General features: G+C 40.2%; 1 protein-coding gene across 1 annotated transcript; it reads left to right on the top strand.

The window, feature by feature from the left end:
- Positions 1 to 809: 809 nt before the first annotated feature.
- On the top strand, positions 810 to 22,391 carry ugl (ureidoglycolate lyase). Its single transcript, XM_028459423.1, has 14 exons — positions 810 to 926; positions 1,000 to 1,218; positions 1,964 to 2,054; positions 2,564 to 2,640; positions 4,159 to 4,269; positions 5,368 to 5,427; positions 5,654 to 5,810; positions 5,871 to 6,069; positions 10,896 to 10,974; positions 11,058 to 11,150; positions 13,359 to 13,431; positions 13,506 to 13,573; positions 14,738 to 14,862; positions 22,042 to 22,391. Exons 1-14 carry the CDS (start codon positions 810 to 812, stop codon positions 22,211 to 22,213), a joined length of 1,641 nt encoding a protein of 546 aa, XP_028315224.1. The 3' UTR covers positions 22,214 to 22,391.
- The last annotated feature ends 706 nt before the right edge of the window (positions 22,392 to 23,097 follow it).

Here is a 23,097-nt window from a genome sequence, read left to right as displayed (position 1 = left end):
ATCATTGGTTGAGTGTATCCTACGGAAGAGGATTATTGCCAACTTTGATGGAGAATTTATTTTTGGATAAAATCAAAATGTCCAGAATAAAATCGAAATGTCCAGAATAAAGTCAAAATGTCCAGATCATAGTCGAAATTTTGAAAATGAACTCAGAATAAAATATTGATTATGATAAAAGTCGAAGGTTTGCTAATAAAGTCAAAATTACGGAGGCAAACTCGGGCCACTTCACCGTATACAACAACAGTGTCTATCCAAACTGGCCCTAATGTGTTTCCATACAGTAGCCAAAGACGGGACTGACACTAGCAGCTGTTGGTACTAGAGCCAAAACTACAGTCTGCAAAGTCCTTAAAGAGATACAACGCTGTGTTTCTGAGCAAAAAGAGAAAAAATCTCTTTGTCATTAAACCCAACTTCGAAGTATAGTTTAACGCATTCATTGATACGCGGCCACAATCTGCTGTTTGTTGTCATATAATGAATTGGCCCTTGTCAGCTTCAGTAGATTTGACTTCATTAGCAAACCTTCAACTTTATTCTCAACATTATATTTCAACTTTAATCTTGAAAGTTCGACTTTATTCTTGACATTTTTACTTTATTCCTGATTTGGCCAAAATTATTTTCCATCAAAAAATGACCCTTATCCTCTTTCATAGTATCCTTACATCCCTGGTTGATAGATTATTAATTATTGTTTACTATGTGATATGTATCCTTTGTGGTTTACATTTCACATAAATGATAAATAAAAGTAATCTGTTAATTGTGGCTTTAATAAAGGCGGACAGAGTGGACTCAGGATGGAGGTCTTGGCCCCTCCCTCTGGACTAGAAGCAGAGTATGCAGCTCTGTTCACCACACAGTCGCTGCACTTTCTGCATGAGCTGATCTCCACGTTTGGTGACCAAGTAGATCAGGTCTGAAAACATATAGATTTTATGTATGTAGACTTTGCTCCTGATAGACTCCAGTCCTTTCCTCTCCTTGTAGATCCTGCTGCGGAGAGCGTCTAGAAAAGCTAACTTGGATCTTTCAGGCGAGCTCCCGGACTTCCTGAAAAGCAGCGCACACATCAGGACAGATCCAGCCTGGAAGGTGCTGCCCGTGTCACAGAGACTGCAGAGAAGACATGTTGATATTGGAGATCTTGCCCCATGTGACACTGAGCGCTTCATCAAAGCTCTTCAGTCAACAGCCCAAGGCATTCAGGTCTCTTTCCTTCACCTTTCAACATGTTTTTTTTACCTTTTCTTAATCTTTTTTTCTTCCTTAAAATAAGATCCCTGCCCACAACATGGAAATACACATTAAAGCCAATGGGTGTTAATCTGTTAATAGATCTATATTTGATTAGACAGGGCACCTGCATTGCCATTAAGAAATCTATTGTGCAATGGAAGCTCAAGCTAACAGCCATTTTGTGTATTACATATACTCTTTAGTAAATACCATTGTTTGGGGAAAAAACCTTATCCGACCTGTTCTCCGATTAGAACTCACAAAACAAATATTAGTATTTTAGTAAAACAAATAACAACCTGTTGTTGGGAAGATGTAGTATGTCTATCATTTATTTATATGTCTGCAGGATTACGTTAAAACTACTTTACAGATTTTGACAAAACTTTAACCAAAGATAGACATGAGGTCATGGAGTTTTAGAGCAATATACTGATTCTGGATCAGTTTGAAAAATAAAAAAAATCTGTGATCATTGGTGAAACTTCAAAAATGTATATCGGTTAGTAATCCACTTTATGAAATTGGTTATGTTGGCTGTGAATGATCATGGAAACCTGATCAGGATCATTGACCCAGATAACTGACTGAATATCTGGAAAAGGGCAGATTTGGAGGTTGGTTCTTGGCTCTGACTGCTTATTACTTGTTGAAAGTGGGCCATCAATTATTGTCCATGTCTCTAAATAAAGCTGTTCCTAAATGGTTCTTCCAGGTTGACTTTGATGATGGGAACTGCCCGACGTTTTACAACCAGATTAAAGGCATTTCCAACGTTATCAAGGCAGTGGACAACCTGATCCCCAGTGAGTTAATTCATCTTCATTTTTATTCACTTTGCACAAAGTATAACGGTGGAGACCTTCTGTCTCTATCAGTGGGAGATAAGGAAGAAGTAAACAGAGCATGATAGAGAAAGAACAATCAGTACAAACATTGTAAACTAATTGGACCAGGAACTGCAGACCAGGCACTGTCAATTCCAAATCCAGCATGGTTTTCAGGTTTAACCTGTCGGTTGATGGTCTGAACCCATCTACTGCTTCCTATTAGCAGGTCGACAATCCATCTCTGCTTCACATGACAGAAAACTGCTGTATGCAGAAGAAAATGTCCCCCAGCAGCTCATTGTAAACCTAGAACATCAGAACTCGAAGAAGGCTCCAGACTCCTGAACCAGCCCCGACTACAGTACTTGCTTTACAATGTAGGAGAGGGTTAAAAAGAGGCCTCCAGGACTGGAACTGGGAGCCATTTGCAAGGAGCTGTGTGGATACACGCGATTGTTCTGTTCACTTGTTTCTGGTCTTTGCAGATGTTCCACTAATCTCTGAGAGTCCGGTGTTGATGCTTCGTCCTCGTGCCTGGAACATGGTGGAGCACAACATGATGGTTGGAAACACTTCTTCTCCTTCTTTACTCTTTAGACTCAGCCTTTTGCATTGACAGTACACAAACCCTGAAGCCGACAGCACAGCACAGTGTGGCTACACACACATCCAACTATTAGAAAAACTCTTGTTCAGAAATAGTCCTTTAAGTATGTTACAGTATGAGTGCAGAGAGGACACCGGGGTAGCAGCAAACAGTCAAATAAAACCAGGACAGAGCAGTCAATTTATGAACAAAAGAGATATTTTTTTGTCATAGACAAAAGTTGATAAAAAACAAACACTTCAAGAGTGGGGAAGGTGAGGGCGGGAAGGTAGTGCCAAATAAATGAAATGCGCAAAACAGAACAAGGCCTATCGAACTATAATCCTGTCTGACTAATTAATGGACAGGCCAAAACTTACACCAACCACTAAACTGATGTGTCTAGAGTAGACTTTACAATCCTAGGTGTGCAAAATGTAGGCGGTACCTCATCTTACTTGGCCCTACACCTTACCATCACACTGGATCTACACAGGATCCACTCCAAGAAAAATGACTATGCGATAGCGACGGCACCAATTCCAAGAGCTGTCTCTCTGCCGTCTTCTCTCTCTCCAGACTTCTCCCTTTGAGTGTTCGTCCCAGGCCTTTTACCTAATATCAGGTGTACACTGCAGCTTGATGATTAGGGCCTTCTGGAACAAAGGAAAGAGTCACCAAAACGATACCTGTCAGTGCAATGTTCACATGCACGTAACATCTCCACCCATACAAGCTCAACCAGTAGTGTTTGAGAATACCATAGACCCCACTACAGAGCTAGAGACAGAGCACTGCAATTATATTGTCCAAACCTCTTTTGTGACAAATCTCAAGATTGTACTTCTGGACAATCAATGACCACAGCATAAGTCTCTGGTTGTGGTTCTGCATCCTGGAAAGAAAGACCATAGGGTTAGGTTCAGTATAAACCTTAATAGAAGTTCCCACCCCAAGTAGAATTGGTTTGGGGTCAAATTGTTGATTTTCTTTCAACTCTGGCTATGGTGTGATTGGCCTCCGGTTAAGGTTTGTTTAAGTCTAAAACTGTGAGAAAGCTTTTTTCTATATGATGAAGCAGATATGAAATCCACTACACTCAACCCAGTGTCACTGAGTTTGTCAAACTGTCACGAAAATGACTTTATGGAATCTTTTTGTACAAGGCAACACAATTTCCTCATGCTCCATTTTCTAGGTAACTGCTGGGAACAATTGCCAACCATTGTATGTCATTGGGATTAATCACCCCAAAACTTCCTACACTGAAATGAATGATTTAATAAGATGTAACTGCACACAAAAACTTCCAATCGGAGCACAGTTTTAAAGTTGTGTCCGGTAGCACAAAAGGAATATGGAAATTGTGTTGGCAGTTGGCACGCACCAAAACAGAAACTTTGGTTGTTTGTTACAGTGTCGCAGCAAACATGTTGATATTTAAAGTGTGATTCTTAGTGCAGTGAATGAAGGCTTGTGTTGTTTTGTCGTTAGGTGGAAGGAAAGGAGGCTCCTGGTCCTCTCTTTGACTTTGGGCTCCTCATGTTTCACTGCGGAAAAACCCTGTTTGAGCACCAGAGTGGACCTTTCTTCTACCTGTCCAAAGTAAAACACAATCCTGGTTTCCCTCTTCAACTTCTTTGAGCATGCAATACATTAGTATCCTACTGTATGTAATGTACTAACCATGTCAACTAGGGTTGTAACAAAATAGTCAACTAATGATATGATATGATATTGGGCTGAAGATACAAAATACTCATGATACGATATACAAATGAAAAAGAAATCCCAAAGAAGAGTAACAAATGTGTAACAAATATATGTTGATGAAAAAATATTTGGAAACAGAAAGTTGGAGACAGTGGCCCTCATTTATCAACCTTCCATAAAAACGGATGCAAATCTGACTGCACATCTGGTCGTACGACACAACCAACGTGATTCATGAAACATTTGCATCTGACCAATTCCATCAGGTGTTGATAAATGCAGCGGCTGAATTATATCGTCATTAACATGTTATGCACTCAAATATTCCTGGCTCGGAGGCCCCGCCCACTGAGGTAAAAGAAACCTTGGTAAGGAAAAAAGTGTTTGCCAGATGAAAATCAGCATTCTCACAGCTGAGGTGAAGTAAAACAAAGATGTATTTTGATAGTGTGAAAACTGGAATTTAAGGAGCTATTTTAAATGCTCTGTGGAAGAGAATATCCGAGTTTCCATATTGGAATGGGCTGAGGTTTGAATTAAATGCTCAATAACTAACTCAACCAATGGCTAATGATGACTTAAATGAAATGTTTCTCATCTATAGCCTAAAAGCATAAATTCTTGCTCTTTGATCAAGACAATTCTTTACATTTTGGTAAAAAAAGTAGACAAGTCAGGCTGGCGAGCGCGAGCCCACTGAAATACGGCCGCTCTGCAGACACATTGGCTCTTATCCAGGCAAGACCACGCTGACCGTGGTGAATACTCACTCACTGTGTCAGCCGGTTGTTTTTTGGTGGATCACTACATTAAAATGACTTAAGAGTCGACAAAGCATCCATCTTGTCAGCACTGCTGTGTGCAAGATGGACAGATGTCATTGTGCCCTTTTATGTTTTTGTTTTGTGAACCTTTAAATTTTATACCGTCATTTTTTTTATATCACATTGCTAATGCTGACTAAGATGTTTGAATTTATTTCATCTGTAGGTGGAGAGTTTCCTGGAGGCCAGACTGTGGAACAAGATATTTGTTTGGACACAACAGAAGGTCCGAACTTTAGATTTAAATAACAACGAAAATCTACATCATACTTTGTACAATTTTAAGTCAAGAGATTGTATTTTAAAGATGCAGCTTCAGTCCTTTTCAACTTGTGACTTTAATTCAAAGTTTGCAGTAATACATGGAAAGTGAAACTTGTGGCTATTCATGAAATTATTCAAAGATTCTGAAGATGGTGGAAATGTTTTTTGTTCTTTCTTTGTGTGTGTAGCTAGGGCTTCCATTGGGCAGTATCAAGGCTACTGTCCTCATTGAAAATGTACTGGCAGCATTTGAGATGGAAGAGATCCTCTATGAGCTGCGAGAACATTCTGCTGGACTCAACTGTGGCATCTGGGACTACGCCGCCTCCTTCGTCAACAAGTTTGGTCAGCGCCTCGGTTAGAGTTCTATCTGTGAGCGTCCAAACAACCCTCGTTCTCCTCCAGGTCACAGGAAGGCTTTCCTGCTCCCCGATCGTAGCAAGTACGTCAACATGGAGAAGCGCTTCCTGCAGAGCTACATGGACCTGCTGGTGCAGACGTGCCATCGGCGAGGAGCACTTGCTACTGGAGGAATGGCTGCTCTGCTGCTGCCTCAGGATGTGCATGGTGACTCCTACATGAAGGTCCTGGACACTGTCACAAGGTAGAACATGATCCCACATCACATGAAGGATATACAAATTCAGTTCCAATGGTTCAAAAAGCACATTTTAGTTCATTCTCACCAATTTAGCAACATTTTCAGCTAAAAAACCCCACAAAACCATCTTTTATAAAACCAAGGATTGGCCTTTTCTTCTTTTACAGATTCAAGTATCAAATTATACACATAACACAATGTCATAAAATACAACACATATATATATATATATATATATATATATATATTTATATATATACATTCTTAGTACAGCACTCTCAATAACACAAACCAAACATGACCGACATTACTGTTACAAGACTGTTACAAACTCAACAACAACAGAGACAAGTCAGACTAACGGACAAAGGACAAGAGGCCAGCAGGGGGCAGCGAGATGTGCTCATGTCAGGGCTGACAGCTCTGATTTTGCCATTTTTTAAACTGTATTTTAAATGAATTATATGTATTGATAGTTCTAATCGTTATGGGGGTGAGATTCCATTCATGGGCAGCTCGGACAGTAAGTCTAGTTAAGTTATCATTTCAGCGCCGAAGCCCACGAGTAAGCTCGTCAACAGATTTCTGCGTGAATAAGCTCACCTCTGGCGTTAACAGTGGTGAATAATATATTCCTCATACATCAGACATAGATAAAGGAGACCTCCATAAACAACAGTACTTATTCATCTTTAACTTTGGGGCCTTTTCTACGGCATCGCATGAAGCAGCTCATCTCTGCTCTGCAGCAGCTTGTGTGTGTGTGACGTAACTGCAAATTTGTTTACAGTGGCGGCTCAGCCCGGGAACAATCATTAGCAGAATTGTAAAAGTTTTTTGTTAGTGATTCCAAAGAATCATTTGACTAAGAATTTCCCAAACAAAACCGGTTAATGCGCATCCCTACTCACAACCAGGCTTTAGTTTTTTTTAAACATGAAGCACAGCAACGACTTCTCCTCTGGTTCTCCTGTTACTTGTGTTGTGGTCTGTGCATCAGTATTATGGGTACATTGGGAACTTGTGCAATGAGAAAGGTTCCCCATTGTTTGAAGTGCAAAAAAATAAATATTTACTGTGCTATTTTTTAGTGCGTTACTTTTCTGTAATTAATTAACTGCAATCAATGCGATAAAGTCCCATCCCTAATTTGAATACATCTGAGCACTAAAGCATCCTCTAAGCCAGTGACGTGCCGTGACCACTAGGGTTGGGTAGGCACGTTGCAAATCGAGACCACCAATGACAATTTCATATGTTTCTGCTGTCAAGTGTTAATTCAATTTTATTTGTATAAAGCAATTTCCAACAAAGTCATCTCAATGCACTTATCAAAATAAAAAATTCATAACAAGAAAGAAAAAACCCAATAAGATCCACATGAACAAGTGTTTAGCCATCTAACAAAATCAACATCATAAACACCATTAAAGAAACATAAACAATTATTTAATATAGCCTCCATACTCTCCCAACAAGATGTATCTCATGACACGGCAGCACATCTGTTGTTTGTGTTGGAAACACAGAAACACAGAAAAAATGACAACTCAGAACAGCCTCAGTGAGGAGCATCCACAAAGTCAATCCTTCCTTTTGTTCCATTCACTGTGAAAAGTATGAAACATGTTCTGATCTTACCTTTGCTGAAGGTCTGGTATCTCAGGTGTTGGTCTCCATCTTTTAAAAGCTGTTGTTTTTCCTCAAAAAAAGTTTCTCTATCATCTCTAGCGATGTCATCCTGACTGTAGCGTTATCCCGCCCACTAGCTAGAGAACGTAGTTTATGTTGGTTTATTTCGTCACCAGCACGTCATCGCCGCAGAGTTGCACTAGCATAGAATGAGTCAAATAACTGTAAAGAGGTCTTATATTAGTCTATTTTCTTTTTAAAGTGGTGTTTTTTGTGTGTCTTTAGACTCCAATTACATTTATGTATATAATATGTTCCCTACAATATAAACAGGTTCACAATATAATTATTTTTTATATTTTCTGTTTCCACTGTATCCAGAATAATAATAATAATTCTCAACAATAACTATTGATTAATTTGTCACATGACTGTTCCAGGGTTTGAGTTTGTTTTATTTAGTTTCACATCTACCTGTAGCTCTATGTTTTTTAGACTGATGACAACTTGTTTGTAGTTTTATTTCAGAAAGTTTCACTTTTACAGTTACAGCTGGAAACCTTTGTTAATTGAATATCCTAGTTATATTACAGCAACCAAATTAAACTATATCAACTAAGTGAATTAATAAAAATAACCTGTGTAAAGGCTTTTTCAAACTAAAAAAATATCTTGTGAAATCTGTGACCTGTTGACCTGCACAACTCAAAGAATCAGAATCAAGAATCATTATTTCTTAGTAGAAATACTTTTAAACACTTGCTGTACATTCATCAGACATAAAAATCTTGTTTTCAAATATGTAGAATAATTGTAAATTTATCAGTAGCAGTAGTAGTTTTAATATTTTAGTTAAATTTTTGCAGGCACCTTTTTTGTTTGTCAAATGTATTTAAAATAAACTAAAATTAAAGAGAGAATGTTATTTAACTGTTGAACCTTACTATAATTTTATTTATTTATAGATTTTTTTTAAATTGAAAAAAAAAATGTTTATGGTCTCGGTCTTGGTCTTGGTCTTGACTCGGTCTCGGTGCATTCTGGTCTCGGGCAAGTCTTGGTCTCGGATAGTGTGGTCTTGAACACAACACTACAATTCACTAATATACTTTGAACTTACGTATAGCATTTAGCATAGCACGGCTACGTCTAAAGGCAGCGCTCTACACTGCCTTTGTACGTAAATGGTTTTCATCTTGGGGACCTGACTGCGCATGCACAAACACATAAAATCACGCAATGAGAACGGAGACAGAGGAGCAACGTGCCTTTGGGAGGGGCGTGGCCTCCCTCTGCCTTACAGCGGAGCGAAAAAAAAAAGAAAAAAGACTGAAGCTGTTCCAGGAAATAGCGCTGTTTAGTAATTTGGGCTATGAAACGCACAAAATGAGGACACTTTCAAACTTATAGGTACTGTAGGCTATCGGAAATTAAAAAAAAAAAAAAAAAAACAATTTATAATTATATGATGATCAAAAAAAAAAAAAATAAATAAATAAATTATAATTAAATAATCAAAACATCAATTCACCCTTGGGTAGGCACTGCCTACCTTGCACGTCACTGCTCTAAGCAGAGTTTGACATGAACTGAAAACTATGAAAAGTTTTTTTTTCTTGTCTGCACATGCTGTCAAAGGTCAACACCACAGGAAGTGCAATCATTATGAGACAGCAATGCATATTTTGTTATTGCAATAAAATACATTGATTTATTTTATTGCTTAATTGTGACCATCACCATCTTACCCTAAGGAAGGGTAAGAAATCTTTTATTATAGGAGAATATAAAAAGGGAGAGCAGTGTTACACCTAAGTGGAGGGGGAGGGGGAAGGGGAGGGGAAAGGGAGCAGGGAGGAGAGACTCAAGGCAGGAAATAGAAAAGGTGGGGAAGAATAGACTGTTCTTCGTATACCAGCATATGTGCAAAAAAAAAAAAAAAAAAAAAAAATACCGCTACTGCAAGCCCAGGAACTGCCCTGGGCCTGCAGATGCAGTCAGGCCAGCAGAAAGAGCGGAGGCCAGGGAGCCCCAGGCAACCCCCCCCCGCGGCCGAGCAACCCCCCAGATGCCCCCAAGATCCCAGGCCGAGAGGCAGCCACCGCCCCCCACACACACATCCGAGGAAGCCCCAAGCAGCCGAGCACCCAGCTCATCCCCCCACCGACCCCAACCCCCAACCCCAAGGCCCCCCGCCAGCATCCAGCCCCCCCACCCACCCACACCCAAGCACCCAAACCCCAGAGGGAAGGGTCCAGAGAGCCCCCCGCCCGAGACCCCAGCAGAGGAGCCAAGGCCCCCGCCCAGCAGACGGCCAGAGCCGCGCGGAACGGGCAGCCGGCGGGCGCCCGCCGGTGGGCCCAGAGCCAGCAGGGTCCGGACCCCAGGCCAGAAGGACCCAGAACGGAAGCAGCACCGAGAGCAGCGCCCCCAGGGACGACAACCACGCCCATAGTCGCCGAGGGCACCAAGGGGATGCTGCAAGCTGCCCCGCCGGCCCCCAGGCGCACCGACCAAGCACCCCAGAGCGCGCCAGATCGCAGATGAAAAGTACACACTAAAGTCTGATTCATGCCTCTGTCATGATGACTCGCAGCCCTCTGTATTGATACACGGACCCTTTACACCGCGACTCGCATACGCATCAACACATTTACAAATTATCGCAACACTTACAAATGACCACAACATCCTTGTTGCAATATCAGTGCTAAATAAATAAATAAATGATTAATTAATTTGTTCTTTGAATGATTATTATTCATTAACACAATTACAATGCTGTGAGTGAGGTTAGTACAAAACCATATAGACATGAATTTATATTATACTAATTATTGGCATAACAATTTATTTCAGTGTTTCGGTTTTCAGCCTTGTTTTTCTCATTTTCAGTTTTCGGTGCATCCCTAGTACTGACCAATCTTGTTTTGTTGCAATGTTTAATTTGTTTACAAATACGTATTATGCAAAGAACAAAAAGATAAATGTGAATCTTTGTCGGGAAAGGATTCCACAACATGTGTTGTCAACCTCAGATGACAAAAGTGGTATGATTGGCTTCGATGCAGAGAAACTTCATCAATCGTTTTTTGTCATCGACGTATTCCTAACTAAATTGAGTTAACCTATACTTTATCAGTAAACTTGCTTCTAGCTGCTGTATGTGACCCTGGTTGTTTTTTTCCTATTCTCAGATTGAAGTTGTTGGAGATCAACGCAGGCATGGATGGTTTTATGGTTTATGACCTGAACCTGATTGAGCCAATGCAGGAGGTGAGCCTGAACCTCTTCATATGAGCCTTTATGACATGGTTTGGTTTTTACCAGTTCTCCCTGGTTCCTTGTCCCCGCTTCAGCTCTTCAGGCTCCACACTGTTGGAGAGAACCAGCTCTGTAGGCTTCGAGAGGACGTCTCGGTCACTCCCCATGACCTGCTGTCCATGCCTGTGGTCAGTCGCTTAGAACCTGCTCATAAAAGTGCTGCAGAAACTTTAAGGGTGCCTGTAGTGAATTTTAATTACAAGCTCTATCTAAAGATGGTATATAGTGAATTAGGGTTATACAGGTAAAGTTTTTCATAAACGCCTGTGGAACAGAAAGAGCTCAGAGGACAATAGGCTCAACTCCATCTCACCTGGCTGTGATGTCCCATCGTACAAACGGACGTACGAATGGTTCTTTAAAATTTTTATTTTTACTTTGTCTGCATGTTAAAGGTCAACACTACAATAAGTGCAATCATTTTATGACAGCAATTCATGTTTTGTTATTGCAATTAAATAAATAAATTGAATTTATTGCATAATTGTGACCATCATCAGCACTCCCCAAGGAAGGGTAAGAAACACTTTATTATAGGGAGAAAATAAAAAGAGAGGGCAGTGTTACCCCTAGGTGAGGGGAAGGGAACAGGGAAGAGGAAGTCAGGGTAGGAAAATGGAAGTGGTGAGGAAGAGTTGACTGTTTTAAGGTGAGAGTGAAATGTGATAGTTGTGCATATTGTGTTGTGTAATCAGTTCAGCCAGTCTGGTGACAAGTGTGGAGAAACTGAAGCGGACGACACAGCCCCCAGCTTAAGTATAATGGTGGTGGCCATGAAAAGAGGGATATACCTAAAACTGGTATTTGGGATCAACGTGTCTAAGCTTAAGCCCAGTACGAGTTTATCCCACAGCCCAAGGCCTGTGCATTCATGACCAATGTTTGTGCAAGAACCACTTCTGCTAACACAGGCGCTGCCCCGGGCCTGAAGATGCAGGCAGGCCGGCAGACACAACGGGAGCCAAGGAACCTCAGGCCACCCCCCCACAACCGAGCAGACTCCCTAGATGCCCCAGGGATCCCAGGCCGAGAGCCTGCCACCGCCCTCACACAAACACCCGAGAAAGCTCCAAGGAGCCGAGGACCCAGTGCACCCCGCCACCGACCTCAACCCCCAACCCCAAAGCCCCCCATCAATGACCTCCCCCCACCCACACCCCATCACCCAACCCCCGAGGGGAGGGCCCTGAGAGCCCCCTGCTCAAGATCCCAGCAGAGGAGCAAAAGCCCACGCCCAGCAAATGGCCAGAGCCGTGCCAAACAGGCAGCAAGCGGGCGACAAAGGCCACAAATGATAATGTTAAAGAAACAGGGTGGTTTTTAATGGTCACAGGCTGCACAGCAATAAAAAAAAAAAACAAATTTTCCAGAAGAAGCTCCAATCATCCTTGTCATTCCTACGTCTCTTTACACATTTCCGTTTTGTTTCTGTTTCATCGTCTTTCTTTTGTCAGATGTCATCACAGTCTGTTCATCCCAAACATGCTTAATAATGGTTAATGGAGTTAAATAATGTCAATAATTTCATATTTCTCAGTTTTTTCATCAGGTGATATTTTGAGCGAGATTTGATGTCTGTCAGTTTGCTAAAGTTGCTACACATTAGATCACCTATTTACGTTGGATAGTTGAATGTGTGATATTGTCCCACAACATGTCGGTGAGGGTTTAGTCCATTTAACATAGATATTTTCATTTCAGAAGGCGAAATCTGTCATAAGACTGTGAGAATTGACATTTCCATCTCTTTGTCCAACTGTTTAGTATTTAAATGCTCGAAATATTCTCAAAACATGCATTTGAGGATATATCCAGCGTCAGATTGAAATATTTGCTTGATTCCCCTACGCCACCTGGAATTTTGTTTTCTGAACCAGACCTACCCAAGGTCGTCACGCGTCATCTGACTGGATCAGAATGAAGTGATGAGGTTCTTTCCGAGTTTTACGCTTTGATCACCAACTGGGAACTGAGTTTAGGACCTGCTTTTCCCCCCTCCCTTTCCTTCTGTTTTCCCACTTTTCATCTAAATAAGGATCGCTGCCCATGTGGCAACCTACAGTTCTTCCGCCGCTGTCGCCCCATGTTATATGTGATTGTCTTTTCATGTTCTTGGACGGGATGTAACTGTGCTAATTGCCCCAGCGGGATGAATAAAGTTTTTTTTCTGATTAAATAAATAAATAAATAACAATGTTGGTGTTTCAATTACATAAATTAAATCCCGTTTGTTTTCGTCTGTTTTCCGTGATCACGGAAATTAAGAGCCGCTAAAAAACCAAGAAGATCCAGGTAGTACATTGTGTGTGTGTGTGTGTGTGTGTGTGTGTCCTCAGGGCGGAGTCACCCTCTATGGTCTAAAGCACAACATTGCAGTTGGTATACAGTTCATCAAAGCCTGGCTCTCAGGTGTGTACTGAGCAGGAGGTCTGACTGGATTTTGTGATGTTAACTGGTTGCTAAGACAATGTTCTGATTGACAGGTAAAGGCCACTTCTTCTACAGGGGCCAGGTTGAAGATTCTGCCACAGCGGAGATTTCTCGGTCACAGGTAGGTGAGGACAACTGATGAATGAAGAGGGTTGCTTTAGAACGAGTACGGATCTAAAGAATCTACACCAGATGGAACATGGTTGTCTGATGGCAAACAGAGCCATCAGACAACCATGGTTGGATGTAATTATCTGTGGACAGCTTTAATTCTACAGTTCAGCTCCCCTCAAAGAAAATAATCCCTCGTCCCTGACTCGAGCTGTTGCAGTGAACCTTTCGCTTGCTATTGTCTGAAAACTTGATTGTTGCCCTTGCTGACTCTGGCTTTGAAACAGTTATATATTTTTTACCTCTTGGAAGAAATAATCAGACTTTCTGAGCCCGAGGGCTGCGTCCGAATAGTCCCTCCTATCTCCTTTCTTATCCACTTTTCCATAACCCTGTGGATGACATTAAGGGGTTAAGGAAAGGTGTACAAATAGGAGTTAGGGAAAGATGTTCACGCTTATTTTGACAATCAGACGCACTTTGACGTAATAATCCGACAACCATGAAGGTTAGTGACATCTGCCGTGGTGAAAAAACTAAACATTTCTAACAATACACTACTAAAAGCACATTTATAAAACTTTCCGCTTATATAATTGTATAAATCATGGTTTGAATGTAAATAAAATAATAAAATAGGCTACGAGGAACAAAAGTGAAACAAAAATAACATAACATTGAGAATGGTTGCATACACTCACCTTCCACTCAGAAATATTAATTACAGAATGCTGTTATGTCTCCGATCTATTTGTCTTGAACGACAAAGGGCTCTGTTTTATGTCAGTTATAATCTGATAGTATGGATTACATATAATAAGATATGGGTTTTAGATTATTTAAAGTTGTTCATGGCCTATTAATGCATTGGTAACTTACGTGACTTACATGATAGTAAGTTTCCATGAACGCTCAGATGTGTACATCACTTTAAATGTTGTCGCTGCAAGGAATTGTGGGTCAGCATTATCTTGTCTCCAATGGTAAAGGATGCATCAATGTTTCCTAGGCTAAAAGAGGTTATAAAGGAAGAATTGAGCCTCCTATCCTTAGCTTAAAGAGAACTCGAACACTCTTTATCATGGCCACCACTTAAACATTTCTGAGATAGTAGGGACTATTTAAACGCACCCTTAGAGTTTAACTTCTTCATGTTAATGTGTGTGCTCATAAGGTGTGGCAGTGGATTCGTCATCGGACTCGGCTGGAGGAGAACAACACGGTCGTGAATCGGCAGCTGGTGAAAGACCTCACTGAGGAGCTGTTGGTGGAGCTCGGTCCTCTGTGTCTCTCCATCAGGTGAGAGGACATTGCTGTAGGTTCCGTTAGTTGGCCCTGGTCCCTGAATGAAGATTCTGCTGATAGATTTGATGGTTGTCTCAGATCACAGATAAAGATGAAGTGCAGGTTAGTCATGTATACGCTTTCTCAAAAAATTATCAGCATTGATTCTAGTGTTAGGTCCACCTGATTCCTCTGATTTTCCTCTATATTTAGGTATTTCTAGTGCTTTTCTCCACAATTTCTTTAATAGGGGCTTATTGGTCAAATACATTGTTATCGTAGGAGTTCTTATCATTCTTTTTCTTCCGCAACTCCTTTGTCGTGGAACTCCTACTAGGCTATTAATGGAGCACTAATGACATGTATGTCATCTCATAGGGACAATGTCAAGGATGTGCAGGCAAACTTTTTTGGAACCAAAATGTCAAGGTCAAGGTCGCGTCAAGTGTCGAAAACTAAAATTTTCCATATCTCTACGAATATGTATCGTACACGTATGAAGTATTATGAGAAGTTCAACTCAAGTGGAGAATTTTATTTTAATTGGACCAAAGCTGTACGACCTACCAGTAAAAAGATTGGTAGGGGGTCAAAGTTCACGACTTCCCAAAAAAAAAACAAAAACAAATTTCTTACAGTGCTCAGACTGGTACTGTTGAACAACATTTGCTTTCATTATGTGACCTTGACCTTTGTATCAAGGTCATATTTAAGGTCAAGGTCAGTCTTTTGTTTTTCCTGCATTATTACTTTCAATTTGATTAGTAAAAATAACAAACTTGTCAACAAATCCAGATACAGGTTGTCATTTTTGCCAATTTTTAGTTGTCAAATACGTATTTGCCTTGTAAATACAGATCTTGGTTTTTAGCTACTGTATACAGAGTGCTTTTCATTCACAGTAGCACAAGTCTTCTGTTTCCATGTTGAGTGAGAATAAAATCACACACACACACACACACACACTGTACCTTTTCTTATGGTGATGTTTAGGGGCCTGTACTACGAAGCTGGATGTCCTTTTATTGCACTAACCTCCAGGATTTAATCGGTGTGCTGTCCTACGAAACTTTCTAACTTCTTACGGGGGTAAATCACCATGGTAACTTAGACTGAACACTTAACCTGGTTGGGATGAAATTTTGTTCTGGCTAGGATCCGAGCGACTACTAAAGCCCCGCCTCCTGATCAATCAGTTCTCTTATTAAACGACCTGTCAATAAAAGGAGGTTCATTCTGTGGACACGTCTCTGTGTGGATCTGATGTGATGCTGACAGGAGAGAAAATATTTAGACATCGATGCAATCTTCTCATTTACTGATGACATCCTGTAGGAAATACAGTATAGATTGATATCTGATGGACTGACCTACATTAGTCAGTTGATAAAGCCTGCGTACGTCAGGCGCTTTGGGACCGATACATTAATTTGTGTATTCTGTGGTGACGCTGAGAGCCTCAGTCCTGTAAGATAATATGAAATACGAATAATGTCCACTTTATGATGTAGGCTGATCTGTGTAACGCAGCATCAGATCCACAGACAAGGTAAATGTGAAAGTGAAACTGATCAGTGTCTGTTTATTCTTCGTTTATAATCTCCATATTCGATACAGTGTAGGAACTATAGGATTTGTTTCTACGGTAAATATTAGTTGTAGGTATTCTATAAAATAAAGAAGGCCATTCTAAGGTGACAGTACAATATTTTCTTTTCAAATATGTAAAAGACCACATATCCCAAGCGTTGTGGCTTTATGGCACTGGCAAAACCACTCCAGAACAACAAAATCACACGTCAATGTATTTATTTTTAGACATAGACCAAAAAATGAATAATAATAACAATAAAAGAGCAACATTTCAGCCTGAGCAGTGTTTTGAACACTAGAATAGGTAACAAAGATGCAACATTTCAATGTAAACAAGTTACACACCTATAAATAAACCATGTAACAATAACTTTACAATGATGACCCCTAGTGGTCATTATCTTAACATCTTATCTACCTATAAAAGCAAGGGAGGTCTGTGTGGATGTGTGTGTGGATGTGTGTGTGTAGAGCAAATATCTCCCCGACACGGTGCGAGTTGGACGTGAAACTCGGTCGACGGGTTCCAAATACCCCGAGTGTGTGTATCTGTTATTTTGGAATAATTTGGTCATTTCAAAATGTTTATTTTAATTTTATTTCACTTCTGGACGGCCCCAGAATAAAACCTATTCAGCTGTTGACCTCAGGGTGTGAGGGGGCGCTAGCGCACCATGTGTTGAGAGACGACTTCCGGCATCCATTTTGAAGGCGAAACAGATGAACTGTGAATCAACTGCTATTCATCCACGTTCCAAATACCCGAGTGTGCATCTGTTATTTTGGAGTAATTTGGTGACGCAAAATGGTCAAAACAATAATTTTATAATTATGGCTCCCTCGGTAAGAGCGCGCCACTTCCGTTTCCAGGTTCATGACGTCACCATGTCGCAGTTGTTTGGGTTAAAAAAAATAAAGGTCGATATTAAAAACGTTTTTGTACCGCTAAAAGTCATTTAAGTTAATATTTCATGGTTATTTAATATTATTCCCGTGATTCCAAACTTACTTTAAATCTCGGGTCACAGACTTCACTTCCTCCTTCGTCTCCATGAGTGTGGGCGGTGCCTGTGCTGATGGTCATTACCTTATCGCAAACATTCTGCTTCTTCAGACAGAGGAATGTAACGTTTTTGTGAGCGGATGGGTCCACTCACACACGGCTGATGCGCGTACGTGCACTACATCGAGATGTACATGGTGAACTCACACAGCGCCACTGAGAGAGATTTGCGACTGGTGTTGCAAAACGTTTATTTTTTGTGGTGCTTTCGGGTCTCTCTTTTTTACACATACACACACACACATTTCGAAACGTTTATTTTCATGTTAGTTTGACCGTTCGCTATTTAGACCGGACAGACCTCAACCGGAAGTGATTGACGGCAATGGCTGCTGTGTTGAACGCTCTAAGTGTTTACATGTTGCTACATAGTGAAGGTCACCTGATTACTGCAGCTTCTCTCACAACACACCTGCAACTACATCTAACATCTACATCTAACTACTGAGAAGTTTAGTGAAAGTTAGGCAGGTACACGTGGATGGACTGGTGCCCATTAATTTAGAATGGATTCCCCCCCCACATACACACACACACACACACACACACACACACACTAAACAACAAAAATATGAAAATGACTCAAAATACACAATTCTAAATATTTAAACAAAAAATACACAAAAGACAACAGAAATGCAAAAATCTACACTAAAAAAAAGATACAAAATGACTCCAGAATCACACTACAAATGCAACAAAAAACAATAATTATACAAAAAAATGCACAAATGACGTAAAAAAAACCAAACAATATTTTTACAGGAATTACACAAAACAACAACAGAAATGCACAAAAATATACAAAAGGCTCCAAAAACACACGAAATGACTCCAAAGAACATATATTACAGTAAAATACACCAAACAACAAAAATATGAAAATGACTCAATATACACAAAACTAAATATTTATACAAAAAAATAAACTAAAATGGCAACAGAAATGCTCAAAACTACATCAAAAAAAAATTAAATCCACAAAATGACTCCAGAATAACACTACAATGGCAACAACAAACAATAATTAAAACAAAAAATATAAAAATTAGTAAAAAAAAAACCCCAACACATTCATCATACGCATGTCTCATCGAATTAAACCAGGGAAAGTGCACACGTTATTTTACTTTGCACCTGCAAATATACCCCTTAATAATGCTACAGAGTATGTTATTATTATGCCCGTAATTGACAACTCTCCTTAAGCGCCCACTATATGAATGCATACTTCCGACGGGGACTGTACTAGTCTAACTAAAAAGCAAGGGACGTCTGTGTGCGTGCGTGTGTGTGTGTGGAGCAAATATCTCCCAGACGCGGTGCGAGTTCGACCTGAAACTTGGTCAACGGTATCCAAATACCCCAAGTGTGTGTATCTGTTATTTTGGAGTAATTTGGTCATTTCAAAATGTTTATTTTAATTTTATTTCACTTCTGGACAGCCCCGAAATGAAACCTATTCAACTTTTGACCTCAGGGTGTGAGGGGGCGCTAGCACACCATCTATATCTATTTCACTACACAACTCACTTCCGGTGCGTGCATGAGCTCCCGTGGACTTCTCTTTTCTCTTTTGAGTAAAAATACTTTTTTACTGTTCTTTATTTGGTGATGACATTTTAAAACGTTTATTTTCATGTTAGTTTGACCGTTCGCTATTTAGACCGGACAGACCTCACCCGGAAGTTATTGACGGCAATGGCTGCTGTGTTGAAAGATGCACATTTCTCAGCAGCGCCCGTGTGTGAGAGAGAACCAACGGAGGAGATTTGTGTCCAAGGTAGAGAGTCTCGCACGCACGCACACACGCACACACACACACACACCGATCAGGTGCACTTGACTACGTGTGTATCCGACCGGTTACAGTCTGTGTCACAACACCCGTCTATTAGGTGGTAGTGACTGTAGTGTTGAGTCAGACACACACTAAACGACAACAAAAAATATGAAAATGACACCAAAATACACAAAACTAAATATTTATACAAAAAATACACAAAAGACAACAGAAATGCAAAAAAACTACACTAAAAAAAGATACTAAATGACTCCAGAATCACACTACTTAAGGCAACAAAAAATAATTATACAAAAAAAAAACTAAACAATATTTATACAGGAAGTACACAAAACGACAACAGCAATGCAGAAAAATATACAAAAAGGCTCCAAAAACACACAAAATGACTCCAAAAAATATATATTACAGGAAAATACACCAAAAAACAACAAAAATATGAAAATGACTCAAAATACACTAAACTAAATACTTATTATCCCACATGAATGCATACTTCCGACAGGCACTGTACATTACAGACGATACATATACACCAAACAAAAAAAAATCTAAAAATGACTTTAACAAAAAAACACATTTATCATGCACATGTCTCATAGAGTTAAACCAGGGAAATTGCACACGCTATTTTACTTTGCACATGCAAATATACCCCTTTATAATGCTACAGAGTATGTTATTATTATGCCCATAATTGACAACTCTTTTTAAGCTCCCACTATATGAATACATACTTCCGATGGGCACTGTACTAGACTTAAAAAAAAAAAAAAACATGCATTTACAGAAAAATACAACAAAAATATGAAAATGGCTCAAAATACACAAAACTAAATATTTATACAAAAAATACACAAAATGACTCCTGAATCACACTCCAATAGAAAAAAAAAAAAAAAAAAAATATACAAAAACACACGACTCCAAAAAAACATACATTCCAAAAAAATTTAAATAAAAAAACAGCAAACATTTATGCACAAAAAGACAACAGAAAGATACACAAATACACATGACTCCAATAAACACACGTTACAGAAAAATACACCATACAAAAAAATATAAAAGTGATGAAGTCATGCACATGACCCACTGAATTAAACCAGGAAAATTGCACCCACATTTTGCAGCCTCAAATGTACCCCTTATGCTCCCACATGAATACATACTTCCGACGGGCACTGCACTAGTTATAGACAAATCCGGCAAAACCAGGAAGTGTACAGCGCATTCACCGCTAATACTACAAATCCCATAATGCACTGCTGTTGTTTTGGCGTGTCATTCAGGACAGGACCCAAACGCTCAACTATAAACGGACAGTAGTCATAGTGACTTCACGCTACAACTTTCACAATGAAATAAAGCTGCTGTGGGATAAACTTGTGGGAATAACGATAAATGGTGCGCCAGCGATGTGCGGTAAAAAGAGTGGACTGGTGGGCAGGGTTCGGGAGAAGATGCGGGAAGAAAACTGTGCAGGTGAGCTAACTGTTTATCACTGTATCATACATCAGGAATCACTGTGTGACAAAGCCCTAAAGATGGAACATGTTATGACCACAGCAACACAAGTAGTTCACTTTATAAGAGCCAAAGGTCTGAATCACCACCAGTTTAAGTCTTTTCTGGAGGAATGTGGTTCGGAATACGCAGACGCGTATCACACAGAGGTGAGATGGTTAAGCCGAGGAAAAGTACTGAACAGATCTTTCGAGCTGCGAGAGGAAATATGTCAGTTTCTGGAAAGCAAAGGGAAGGACACAGCAGAGCTCCGGGGGCAAAAGTTTCTGTGTGAGCTGGCCTTTCTGTGTGACATCACGAGCCATCTCGATGCACTGAACCTGCAGCTTCAGGGGCGGGGGCGCATCATCACAGACATGTACGCTGCAGTGAGGGCTTTTAAAACTAAACTGTGCCTGTGGGAGAATCAGATGCTTCAAGGAAACCTTAGCTATTTTCCCTGCTGCCAAACCATAAAAACGCAGATCTCTGCCGCCGTGTTCCCATGCGCACAGTTTACTGAAAAACTTGGCGCTGAGTTTAGCCGGCGATTTGCCGACTTTGATGTCCAGAAATGTAGGATCATGTGTAAGACACGCGTGAGAGATAACACACGGAGGAGATGGATGGATAGAGACACACACACAGTATTTATAATAAAAATAAACTAAATGAGTAAAACAAAACAAAAATGAAACAATATTTATACAAAAAATACACCAGATGACTCCAGAATCATACTACAATGGCAACAAAAAAACAATAATTATACTAAAAATGCACAAAAAGACACCTGAAAGATAAAAAAAACACAATGATGACATTAAACCAGGAAAATTGCACCCACATTTTGCACCCGCAAATATACCCCTTATGCTCCCACATGAATACATACTTCTGACGGGCACTGTACTAGTCTCAATAATGCTTAATACAAAGTGACAATTTTTTTTTAGAGAAAATAAATACATCAGTGGATGATCAGCTGTACCTGCTTCAGCTGGGCAGGGAAAAGGGCCTAGCCTGCTGGGACAGAAGTATTGCACACAAACAGTAGCACGTTACTCACACACACACGCACGCACGCACGCACGCACGCACGCACGCACACACACACACACACACACACACACACACACACACGCACACACACACACACACACACACACACACACTAATGTGTTGTGTTGATCGAATAGGACTTGTCTTTTTTCTGTCTGACTTTCAGCGCCAAGCGGAAGCTCCACACGGCAGCAGACATGTTCTTGGAGGTGGTCTTAAAAAGACACTTTCCTGAGTTCATCACCTCCTACCTGAACCAGGACCACACCTTTCTGAGCTCACAGGACCCTAGACGGGTGGAAGACCAAGAACAATTAATTCCCCAATCCAAACTGTAATGATGGCAGTTAAAATGTTTGGAGGAGGAACTTCTCTTTAGGTCAGAATCAGGATAGGGGTGGGGTCATGTCTGCAGAATAACTAGATATAAAGAATATCCAATAAAGCATTCTTTTAAATATTGACTTTGACAACATACAGTCAATGCTGTTAGATGATTAGTAATTATTATAACAATACCCCCTTCTGTAACATTTTTCGTTATTTTAATTTGGAAAGGAACCCAAACTGAAATGACATGTTAGCATTAGCGTGCTGTAACACTGCATTTTTACTCATCTCTGTGCTCCGCTGTGATGCACACTGTTGCAGCCTTAGTTCTATTCTTTTATAAAGAGTTTTAGTCTAATAGAGAACTATTAAACCATATAAACAGTTGATTGTGTCCGTGGAGCAGAAGGAAATCCACTCAGTCCTGTCTTGTAGATCTTCAGCTTTCGTGGAGATTATTGTAATTCAACCATTGATAAGGTCAATTTTATTTTGAAAATAAACCAGTTTATTTTGTGTCTGTGCACTACTTCCTGTCCCGCACCAGCTGAATTTATGCACTGTTCCTCTGATATCAGGCAAAAATACAAAGTCTGCATATCTGTTGCGGAGCTCGACAGACTGCCGGACCCATTACGCAGCCGTGACGCGCCACATCCACAGGTGGTGGAAATTGACATATTGACTAGAATGGAAACGTATCTAAGCACAGCTGATTCACATCCAGTGAAAATTGGGGTTTATGGTTCTCTCTTTCTCAACTATGGTGGTAAAAACACCAATATTTTCTTTAAAAATAGTACATGTTTATCAAGTATTTTGGTTTTACTTGCATTGCTGTCAGCTTTGTTTGAATATGTCATAAAAAAATCCACAGCTCTGTGCTCAATAC

This window comes from Gouania willdenowi, chromosome 10 (genome assembly GCF_900634775.1).
Source record: "Gouania willdenowi chromosome 10, fGouWil2.1, whole genome shotgun sequence".
In the NCBI taxonomy this organism is placed as follows: domain Eukaryota; kingdom Metazoa; phylum Chordata; class Actinopteri; order Blenniiformes; family Gobiesocidae; genus Gouania; species Gouania willdenowi.
The sequence above is the reverse complement of the archived record's forward strand: the minus strand, read 5'-3'. Positions and strand labels throughout refer to the sequence as shown.

Bases quoted from the DNA above. Each gene is read 5' to 3' on its own strand.
- ugl (XM_028459423.1), top strand. From the start codon at position 810: ATGGAGGTCTTGGCCCCTCCCTCTGGACTAGAAGCAGAGTATGCAGCT. The intron at 2,641-4,158 runs GTTGGAAACACT...TTTTGTCGTTAG, and splicing joins TGGTGGAGCACAACATGATG to GTGGAAGGAAAGGAGGCTCC. The intron at 5,811-5,870 runs GTCAGCGCCTCG...GTTCTCCTCCAG, and splicing joins CTCCTTCGTCAACAAGTTTG to GTCACAGGAAGGCTTTCCTG.